This window comes from Dendrobates tinctorius, unplaced genomic scaffold (genome assembly GCF_039654945.1).
Source record: "Dendrobates tinctorius isolate UK_male_01 unplaced genomic scaffold, ASM3965494v1 ptg000103l, whole genome shotgun sequence".
Lineage (NCBI taxonomy): Eukaryota > Metazoa > Chordata > Amphibia > Anura > Dendrobatidae > Dendrobates > Dendrobates tinctorius.
In genome coordinates this window covers 1,735,047-1,747,283 of record NW_027361771.1, presented here as the reverse complement: position 1 = coordinate 1,747,283, position 12,237 = coordinate 1,735,047, and the positions used below count along the sequence as shown (strand labels likewise).

Genomic DNA, 12,237 nt, shown 5'->3' with positions numbered 1-12,237 from the left:
GGTAGTCTATGGACCTGATAGTGGGAAGATGATAATGGTGTGAAAAATATTTTATCCAAATTTCGGCAAACTCCAGATAATCTAGACACGACTAGCTGAAGGATCACTTGTACGGTCTATACTTGGTCACACAGATGTTTCTGCCCATATCACTAGAACTGTTTGGTGTGTAGGAGGAGTAAAGAAAAAAAAACTATATCCTTCCATTGTCCCAGAACTTCCGACCCTCTCCAGTGTTGTGTCCTCACATCGTGTAACAATGGCCCCTGTTGCCTTTCTCTGCTCTGAATATTTATATTGCCCTGTCTGCCTGGACCTGTTTCGAGAACCAGTCACTATTCCATGTGGGCACACGTTCTGCTTGATATGCATTACACAGTGCTGGTCTCTGCAAGGAATGCCCAGCTCATGTCCACAGTGTCGCTCCTCGTTTCGACCAGACTCCTCGCCAAGACTTTGCAAGAACAGTATTCTTGCCCAAATGGTGGATGATTTCTCCAGTCTTCAAGGGTCTAATGATTTCACTGCCTTCATCAGTCATGCCAGGAGCATTGGCATACCATTGAGAAATCAGTGCCAAGAAGAAATGCCAGATGCAGTTCTTGAAACTGAAAGCAGCAACACCTTTGAATCACCCATTGTAAGTGAAGGCGATGAAGCCCCCAGTGCTCAGGTATGTACTTCCAATGGTCACCTCAGTTATCGGTATGATGATACAGTATTGTGATGGAGGTACCATAAAAGTAAAGGAGCCCATTCTTGCTCAACCTTATGCTTTTGATTTCATAAAAAGTCCTGTAAGTTTTTCATACTGTTAGGTTCAGCACCAATCAAGCAAAAAAAAAAAAAAGTAGCATATTCTTCCAATTGCTTCTTGGAGGAAAATCTCCACAGAAGCTGTGTAGCTCCATATTGGGGAACCACGGGCAGACACTGACAGATAAGGGCCCCTGTGCAAGATATGTGTCTGGGCCCCCTCCTTTTATAGCAAAAAGCTACAGATTTTATATATATATATATATATATATATATATATATATATATATATATAATATTATGTTTAGCCATTAACACTTGGCTTAATTTCCAAGAAGGAACCCCAAGCTGGGGAAATGTGAAAAAATACTAAGGCTGTTCACATGTGTCTTCTTTTTCAGGCAGATTCCAACTGGAACCTGTTTTAAAAAGCAACTCAAAAGCGCCTCTTAGAATTAACATAATGCACAACAATGTCAAATCGACATTACAGTCTTCATCTGAAGATTTCCTCTGAAAAGCCACCCACTCTTTATACTTCACAGTACAGAGTGAAAGACATCAATGTAGTAGGCACCGCAAGAATGAAGGCAAAGCCACTTAGGAAAATGTCCTCCAGTGGTTTTCTTAAGCGGTATTACCTGGGAAAACTTGGCGGTTGGTGTCTACAACACGCTGTGTGCACATAGCCTAACATAGTTTTCAAACAGAAGGAAACCATTTAACACATTAAGGGTATGTTCACACATTGCATAAAGTACATGTATTCTTGTTGCTTTTTTATATCCTTTTTTTCTATTGTTTTTAACTTGTGGTTTGCACTGATTCACTTAAAAATGCTGAAATTGGCAAAAATCCAGCTTCATCTGGGCCCTACAGCAGTCCATCAATTAGTATAATCAGTGTCAGACTGGGGTGCCAAGGGCCCACCAGTAACCAACTCCAGGGCCCCACTTTTCAGCTACATGCAAATGTGACATTATCCTCAATCACAAATGTATATAACAATGAACTGGGTAAGATTGTTAAATGAAAAAGATGCCATGCCGCCTTTGTCTGTACATAGTGATTCAAGTATATTGTCCAAGTACTGTTTATATAGAGAGTGGTGGCCCAATCTTGCACAGGGGGCCACCAGAGGATTCTCCCGTTCTTCTGTGGGCCAGGCCAAGCCTGAGTATAATGATACCGGGCATACTGGGTCCCTCTCTCCCTGAATGACTCCTGCTCTTGACTTCCTCCTTTCTGTTCCCCTCCCTAGAACTATAGTGGAAATATATTTTATTTTCATACTTTTTAACTCTTGAGACTACTGTAGTTGTCTTATTTTGCAGCTAGTTCTTCCTACATGCTAGTGCCACTATCCATATTTATTATCTAAGGCTTAAAATCTGCACAGAAAAAAACGCAGCTTGTCTATGAGATTCCAGAGTTTTTTTTAATACTGGTACTGTAAAATCCTACATATTTCACACACCAAATAAGCTGCTTAATATACTCTGCAAAAATGCCACATATGAACATATGGGTATACAGTTGATAATCTAAGCTATAAAGATAGGGGAGGGAGGGAAGTTGTTGGGTCAATATGATGTAGCTCTCTATTCCGAACAATGCGTGGAGAGTAGGTGCCAAATAGCTGGAAATTGAAGGTAGTCAGATCATGGAGCCAAATGTTAAAGTATAATTCTGTTGTTGGATAGTGCCATCCTGGAAACTCATAATGCTTACACAAAGACACTTGTTGACAGCCATTCTGCAGCAATATTTACTGTGCCTGTTAGCTCGTTAGTGTTGCTGATTAGTGAGTCTGGGTGGTTTGTTAAGGGCCTGTCACACTAAGCGATATCGCTGTGTCTGATACTTACCTACGACCGGCTCCTCCCGCTGGTTATCGCTGATCGCGCGAGAACGTTCAGGACTGTTTCTCGTCGTCAGCTTCCTGCGGTGCTTCCTGTGGAGAGACGAGCGACGAGCGTAGAGCCGGGCGGGAGGACGCAGGATCGCCTAGTGTGACAGGTAAGTAGTGGTCCCCGTCCCCAGCGATGTCGCTGGTGAGATCTGCCTGTGTGGCAGCTCACTAGCGACCACTTAGCGATGTACCAGCGATCCTGACCGCGTCATATCACTGGTCGGGATCGCTGGTGCATCGCTAAGTGTGACAGTACCTTAAGCGATGCACCAGCAATCCCGACCATTGATATGACGCGGTCAGGATCGCTGGTACATCGCTAAGTGGTCGCTAATGAGCTGCCACACAGGCAGATCTCACCAGCGACATCGCTGGGGACGGGGATCGCTACTTACCTGTCAGACGAGGCGATCCTGACGTCCTCCCGCCCGCGTCCACGCGTCGCTCGTCCTCACAGCAGGAAGCTCCGCAGGAAGCTGACGACGAGAAACGGTCCAGGACGTTCTCGCGCGATCAGTGATAACCAGCGGGGGAGCGGTCGGAGGTAAGTATCAGACATAGCGATATCGCTATAACGTCACAAAAACCAGTGACGTTATAGCGATATTGCTAGTGATATCGCTTAGTGTGACAGGCCCTTAAGTTAGTGAAAGTATTGAGGGCACCTGAGGGAAAAATTTGTCTAAAACACTTGCAAAGATTTGCCACTTCTCTCCAAAATGATTTAACCCATTTTTTTTCTCTAACAAGATGGTGCCATCTTGGCAGAGGAATATTTTTCTCCACGAAGAGGGCACTGCCGACACCTGCGCAGTAGCAGCTATGGGATCACCAGTTACTGCGAAGGTGCGGCCAGCGCCACTTTCAAATGGATTTTTTTTTTTAAATGAATTTCACGATAACATCAAACAAATGACAGGTTCCCTTTAATGTTGAGTAACTCCTTAAGGCTGTGTGCACACGCTGCGGATTGCGCTGCGGAATTTTCCGTGCGGATTTGATGAAAACCGCAGGTAAATCCGCAGGACAAAAGACTTGCGGTTTATCTGCAGTTTTTCTGCAGTATAGCCTGCGGTTTTCCCCTGCGGTTTGACACCTGTCATGGAGCAGGTGCCAAACCGCAGCGGAATCCGCACAAAGAATTGACATGCTGCGGATTTGAAACCGCGTGGAAAATTCTGCAGTGTCTGCACTGCGGTTTTCATTTTTCATAGGTTAAAATGGTACTGTACACTGCAGCAGAAACTGCTGCGGATCCGCAGGACTAAAACCACTGTGGATCCGCAGCAGAATCCGCAGCGTGTGCACACACCCTTACTCTCTTGGAGATATCCGTTTTGCTATTTTAGAGAAATCCATAGGTTAAATTGTATGCTAATGATTTCCAAGTACGATGGGCGGACGCTGCACTTATAGCTCTCCCCTATTCTACGCCAGCTGCCTACCTACAGTCACTGACTGATAGGTGACTCATGTTTCAGTCACCTCTCAGTCAGAGACAGGAGGCAGGCAGTGGGCAGGGAAAAGCCAGAGAAGCTGGGGAGTTGTAAGTGCACTGCCCACCTACTGCACTTACAGCTCATTAGCATACAATTTCACCTATGGATTTCTCTAAAACAGCAAATCAGATTTCTACACAAGAAAGTTATAGCCTTATTCTGCATTTGAGCACCTTTATATACTGTACTGCCATTAGTTTATGCAATAAAATTCAGATTCCAGTGACATGATGACGTTTCCAACCAGAGTCCTACGTTAGTACAGTATCTACAGTATGTGCCATGTGAGTTTTCCCAGGGTTATATAAATAAGCCAAGGTCTTTGAACCACTTCCTCAGGATGAGCAGAAATAGAAGAGGAAAATATTTACCTGGAAGAAAAGCAATTCCACTCTAAGTTATAAGATCTTCTTCCAGTAATAGGTGTACACAATGAATTTAGTTTAGAGCCCGGATATTGGGGATGTAATTGTTTACTTACACGCTAATACGTCATCATGTTTTGATCGCCCCGATTCATTGTGTCTTTTTTAAGTTGTAGTTTTCTCTCGTCTGTCTTCTTCCACTGGTGGATTTTGCACCAAAATTACCGTAATCAAAATGTTGCACTATATTTTATAGACTGGGCGCAAACGAAAAAACGTCTTGCTCCTTTGCACCGATTTTGAGTAAAATGTTGAAAACCCCACTCAGTAAGCTTTCACATGTCTACTACACAAAATATACATATTTTTGTATATTTTGCAATCTATTAGGGTACAGGCGAAAAATTGAGCAAATATTTTGTGACATTTTGAAATTAGCCCAAAATATCTGGTTAATGACAAGTACAGTCATATTGTCGAGCAAACAGAAAAATAATGAGTGCTGGAAAACCTAGAGTACAAATAGCACACAAGCCATAAAGAGTTTGTTACAAACATAGACATGCCTATGAATCAAACTTTTACTTCTAAACCGTGCAAAAATAATGGTGAAACGGTGGTGATAAAGGGGGAAATTACGCAAATGACTCTCTGCTGACACTCTCATCAGAGTGTGAGCATGGTGTGGCCCATTCTCTTGGTTGAGAAGTCAGAGAAAAAAAGTCTCCATCTTCGAATTAAGCACAGTCATAGATAGACCATTATTTTTAATCTTAAAAGATTCCATAATAACAGGGTCTGTACCACAGGACTGGCGTATAGCAAATGTGGTGCCAATATTCAAAAAGGGGACAAAAACTGAACTTGGAAATTATATGCCAGTAAGCTTAACCTCTACTGTGGGTAAAATCCTGGAGGGTTTTCTAAGAGATACTATACTGGAGTATCTGGAGAAGAATAACCTTATGACCCAATATCAACATGGGTTTACAAGGGACCGTTCCTGTCAGACTAATCTGATAAGCTTTTATGAAGAGGTACGTTCCGGACTGGACCAAGGGAATGCAGTGGACATGGTGTACATGGTGTACATGGACTTTTCAAAAGCTTTTGATACGGTGCCACACAAAAGGTTGATACATAAAATGAGAACAATGGGGATAGGGGAAAATATGTGCAGGTGGGTTAAGAGCTGGCTCAGGGATAGGAAACAAAGGGTGGTTATTAATGGAGCACACTCGGACTGGGTCACGGTTAGCAGTGGGGTACCACAGGGGTCAGTTTTGGGACCGCTTCTTTATAACCTATTTATTAATGACCTTGTAGGGGGCATAGAGAGTAGAATTTCAATATTTGCAGATGACACTAAACTCTGCAGGGTAATCAATACAGAGGAGGACAATTTTATATTACAGGAGGATTTATATAAACTAGAAGCTTGGGCTGATAAATGGCAAATGAGCTTTAATGGGGATAAATGTAAGGTCATGCACTTGGGTAGAACGAACAAGATGTATAATTATGTGCTTAATTGTAAAGCACTGGGCAAAACAGTCACTGAAAAAGACCTGGGTGTATGGGTGGACGACAAACTCACATTTAGTGGCCAGTGTCAGGCAGCTGCTGCAAAGGCAAATAAAATAATGGGATGCATTAAAAGAGGCAAAGATGCTCATGAGGAGAACATAATTTTACCTCTATATAGGTCAATAGTGTGACCACACTTAGAATACTGCGTACAGTTCTGGTCTCCGGTGTATAAGACAGACATAGCTGAACTGGAGCGGGTGCAGGGAAGAGCGACCAAGGTTATTGGGGAACTAGGGGGTCTGCAATACCAAGACAGGTTATTACACTTGGGGTTATTTAGTTTGGAGAATCGAAGGCTTAGGGGTGATCTTATTACAATATATAATTATATGCGGGGACAATACAAAGACCTTTCTAATGATCTTTTTACTCTTAGACCTGTGACGGGGACAAGGGGGCATCCTCTACGTCTGGAGGAAAGAAAATTTAAGCATACTCACAGACGCGGATTCTTTACTGTAAGAGCAGTGAGACTATGGAACTCTCTGCCATATGATGTTGTAATGAGTGATTCCCTACTAAAATTTAAGAAGGGACTGGATGCCTTTCTTGAAAAGTATAATATTACTACAGGGTATATACACTAGTTTCCTTAATATTGCGTTGATCCAGGGAGCTAGTCTGATTGCCGTATGTGGAGTCGGGAAGGAATTTTTTTCCCCAATGTAAAGCTTACTGTTTGCCACATGGGTTTTTTTTGCCTTCCTCTGGATCAACATGTTAGGGCAAGTTAGGATAGGATATGGGCTGAACTAGATGGAGTTAAAGTCTCCCTTCAACCTTACTAACTATGTTACTATGTTACTATGTTTCTCCTTTCTATGAGGCTGCGGAAATTGGACTGCACTTTGATGTCATCTGAGTGCAGTGTGATGTTTTCCATGCACTCACTGACTTACATGGCTGAGTGCGATTTGAACGTTGGACCAAACTCAGGCAAGCAGTGATTTTTTTTCCTTGGTCAGACACTGTCCAAGGAAAAAATGAAGCTTGTGCAAGGCCCCATAGCATAACATTGGTCTGGGTGTGATCTGATGTTTTGTAGGATGGGACATGGACTGAAAATACGCTCATTTGCACCACCCTTAAATGGGGCTGAGGTGTGCATGTTCGACCACCACTGTGCTACTTAAAGGTTGTTGTCTACTACTGTATATCCGCACCTTAAAGAGAACCAGTCAGAAGTTGTCCTACCCAAGACAGATGACGTGGAATGTTCGCTCATCCCTCCGAAGGTCCTGCGAGTTGGAGCGAACGCCACCCCTGGGAGAAACGGTACGGCGAGAAGAGAGCAGCTGCTGCATCCAGAGCCAGACGGTGCCACAATGTCGGGTGCCGAGAAGAGATGGAAAAGGGGTCGACTATCTACGGTGAGGTGTCTGCGTTTTCAGGGACGTGGAGGCGATCCTGGTGGAACTCCAACTTGGGTCTGAAGGTTCCATCTGTGAGACTCAGCCTGATTAAGAGAGTCAGATGCCCTTTGAAGCTCCCACGGTTCCTGTTTGCGAGAAGGAAGAATCACTTAACATGTCCTCTGAAGTGGACAATTTTCCGGCCGTCAGCTCAGGGGACCCTGATCCGATGGAAGACTTGCAAGGTGCCCCTGAGGTACTGCCTCCAGAAATGGTGGACTATGAAGAGGAAGAAGGTCCTGAGACATTACATCCGGCAGCTCTAGAATATGAAGAGGCGAGTCTGGTGACACGCCAAACTGCATCCAAGGGTGCCGTCCGTGAAGACGAACCCGAAAGGGACGAAGAGGTGTCTAATCGAATGATCCACCGAAGCCTGTCGTATCCCTGCCTGTTATGGGAACCCGTAGAAAGGGACAAGTGTCAAGTGTTCCCAGTATGCCCACTTCCACGATTCCCATTTGTGAAGAGGAAGAATTACGGGCTTCGCTCTCTGAAGTGGAAAGTTCGCTGCCCAACAGCCCAAGAGATCTTGACCGGATGGAAAAAGCGAAGCAGCCGGGTGAGGCAGAGAGTGTGGCTGAAAAGAAATGGGAAGTGACGCCCGCAGTACCCAGCAAGGAAGATGAAAGGTTTGGTCTGCATGGTCTTAATCCATCCGATTTCAGTCCTGACTAGAGTGCGCCTGTCAAAGAGGGGGTGCTTTGGAGAAGAATTGCCAGTTAGTGTTGAGCATTCCGATACCGCAAGTATCGGGTATCGGCCGATACTTGCTGTATCGGAATTCCGATACCGACTTCCGATATTTTTTCAATATCGGAATTCGGCATCGGAATCGGAAGTTCAAAGTTGATTGACAGGCTGACGTCATCATGATGCGCGGTGTGTGCGCATCATGATGCGCCGTCATTTCGGGCCTTCCGGGGGTCTCTGCTGGCCTGCCGGGGGGCTGTGCCGGCCTGCCGGGGGGCTGTGTGGACTGCCCGGGGTCTGTACCGGCCTGCCGGGGGGCTGTGCCGGCCTGCCGGTGGTCTGTGCACCCTGTGGGGGTCTGTACCGGCCTGCCGGGGGGCTGTGCCGGCCTGCCGGTGGTCTGTGCACCCTGTGGGGGTCTGTACCGGCCTGCCGGGGGGCTGTGCCGGCCTGCCGGGGGGCTGTGCTGATGTCCGGGGGTCTGTGCAAGCATCGTCCGATGGGACTACAAGTCCCATCGGGCGATGCCTGCTACCATGACAGTGATTGACACATTAGCCAATGATGGGACAGTAGTAGTCCCATCATCCGGCTAATGTGTTAAATGTTAAAAAAAAAAAAAATACTACATACATACTACATGCTACATACATACTACATATATACTACATACATACTACATACATGCTACATACATACTACATGCATGCTACATACATACTACATGCTACATACATACTACATGCATGCTACATACATACTACATGCTACATACATACTACATATATACTACATACATACTACATACATACTACATGCATGCTACATACATACTACATGCTACATACATACTACATATATACTACATACATACTACATACATGCTACATACATACTACATGCGTGCTACATACATACTACATGCTACATACATACTACATGCATGCTACATACATACTACATGCTACATACATACTACATATATACTACATACATACTACATATATACTACATACATACTACATACATGCTACATACATACTGCATGCTACATACATACTACATACATACTACATACATACTACATGCATGCTACATGCATGCTACATACATACTACATGCATGCTACATGCATGCTACATACATACTACATGCTACATACATACCACATACATACTACATACATACTACATACTACATATATACTACATGCATGCTACATACATACTACATGCTACATACATACCACATACATACTACATACATGCTACATACTACATACATACTACATACATACTACATGCATGCTACATACATACTACATGCATGCTACATACATACTACATGCCACATACATACCACATACCTACTACATACATACTACATACATACTACATGCTACATACATACTACATATATACTACATGCATGCTACATACATACTACATGCTACATACATACCACATACATACTACATACATGCTACATACATACTACATGCATGCTACATACATACTACATATATACTACATGCATGCTACATACATACTACATGCTACATGCATGCTACATACATACTACATACATACTACATGCTACATACATACCACATATATACTACATACATACAATACATTCATACAATACATACATAGACATACAGTACATATAACATAGAGTAACATACTTACCAATACTTGTCACATTGTTCCCCGAAGCCATTGTCTTTTCCGGAATAAATATTAACATAACAAACCACAAAAATACTCACCCACGATCCGAAGCAGTCCACGAGTGTGTCCCACGACGATCTTGGGTAGAGAACGGCAGCATCAGATGATGCTGCCGTTCTCTACGGGCTGCAGGAATCCAATGACGGAAGGTAGGTATCCTTCCGCACTGTATTCCTCCGCCACTTAAAAAAAAAAAAGTCCCTAGTCTCACTTTATGCCATTGCTGCGTGGGAAATTCCCACACAGCAATGGCATAAAGTGAGACTAGGGACTTTTTTTTTTTTTTAAGTGGCGGAGGAATACAGTGCGGAAGGATACCTACCTTCCGTCATTGGATTCCTGCAGCCCGTAGAGAACGGCAGCAACAGCTGATGCTGCAGTTCTCTACCCAAGATCGTCGTGGGACACACTCGTGGACTGCTTCGGATCGTGGGTGAGTATTTTTGTGGTTTGTTATGTTAATATTTATTCCGGAAAAGACAATGGCTTCGGGGAACAATGTGACAAGTATTGGTAAGTATGTTACTCTATGTTATATGTACTGTATGTCTATGTATGTATTGTATGAATGTATTGTATGTATGTAGTATATATGTGGTATGTATGTAGCATGTAGTATGTATGTAGTATGTATGTAGCATGCATGCAGTATGTATGTAGCATGCATGTAGTATATATGTAGTATGTATGTAGCATGTAGTATGTAGCATGCATGTAGTATATATGTAGTATGTATGTAGCATGTAGTATGTATGTAGCATGCATGTAGTATATATGTAGTATGTATGTAGCATGTAGTATGTATGTAGCATGCATGTAGTATGTATGTAGCATGCATGTAGTATGTATATGGTATGTATGTAGCATGTAGTATGTATGTAGCATGCATGTAGTATATATGTGTTATGTATGTAGCATGTAGCATGCATGTAGCATGCATGTAGTATGTATGTAGTATATATGTGGTATGTATGTAGCATGCAGTATGTATGTAGCATGCATGTAGTATATATGTAGTATGTATGTTGCATGTAGTATTTATGTAGTATGAATGTAGCATGTATGTAGTATGAATGTAGCATGTATGTAGTATGTAGTATGAATGTAGCATGTATGTAGTATGCATGTTGTATGTATGTAGCATGTAATTTTTTTTTTTTTTTTTTTACATTTAACACATTAGCCGGATGATGGGACTACTACTGTCCCATCATTGGCTAATGTGTCAATCACTGTCATGGTAGCAGGCATCGCCCGATGGGACTTGTAGTCCCATCGGACGATGCCTGCACAGACCCCCGGAGCCTGCACAGACCACCGGCAGGCCGGCACAGCCCCCCGGCAGGCCGGCACAGCCCCCCGGAGCCTGCACAGACCACCGGCAGGCCGGCACAGACCACCGGAGCCTGCACAGACCCCCTGGCAGGCCGGCACAGCCCCCCGAAAGGCCCGTACAGACCCCAGAGAGGCTGTACAAGGGCAGGAAAGGGTTTTTCTTATTCCGATACCGGAAGTCCCATAGACTTGAATGGGACTTCCGGTATCGGAATCGGCGATACCGATACTTTTTTTAAAGATCGGCCGATACCATCCGATACGATACTTTGAAGTATCGGACGGTATCGCTCAACTCTATTGCCAGTACTTAGTCCACAGACTGAAGGGTCCGAGCAAGAAGTCCCTAAGGTTTCCGAAGAGATCAAGGAAAAGGATGAACCGTCTGCTGGCAACAAAGCAAAGAAAAGGAAAAAGAAGAAGAAAAGTGTGAAAGTGACTGACTGATGTTGCAGAGATATTGGATGAGACTGAAGAAGTGAGAAAAGTGACTAAAGTCCCTACCACTTCACTCGAAGGTTGGAGTCACCTCTACAAGCCTTACTGGGAGAAGATGAAGCCAGAGAGGGAGGAGGAGTTGCAAAAATTGTGGGAAGCTGTAGGCCCTCAGGTGAGCATCTTGGAGTACGAAGAATCCCCGCCCGTGGAAGGGCGAGTTAAGAGAGTGAGAATGTAAGGAGATAGACCGGATCACGGGTACCTGCATGCTGGGTCCGGAACTAGAAAGGCTGCATCCTTTGTTCCCGGGGGAAAGCCTGAGGGGGGCAGACCTTCCCTTGCTGCAGGAGGGAAGGAGGAGAGAGACAAAGCTTCCTGCTGACCCAGAGAAGCGGGGAGAGCTGGAAAAGGGCACGCAGCAGCAGAGGCATAAAAGGAAAAGGCGCGCAAAGCAGAACAGTCTGGCAACGGCAGGGAGCAGCGCGCAGAGCAGAGACAAGCGTG

The 12,237-nt window shown here is 44.2% G+C and overlaps 1 protein-coding gene across 1 annotated transcript in view; it reads left to right on the top strand.

The window, feature by feature from the left end:
• The first annotated feature begins 249 nt into the window (after window positions 1-249).
• TRIM47 (tripartite motif containing 47) overlaps window positions 250-12,237 on the top strand; it is a 53,536-nt gene continuing 41,548 nt past the window's right edge. Inside the window, exon 1 of the mRNA XM_073587925.1 lies at window positions 250-673. Within this exon, the coding sequence (XP_073444026.1) occupies window positions 260-673 (414 nt within the window). The 5' untranslated portion in view covers window positions 250-259. The remainder of the gene's footprint in view (window positions 674-12,237) is intronic.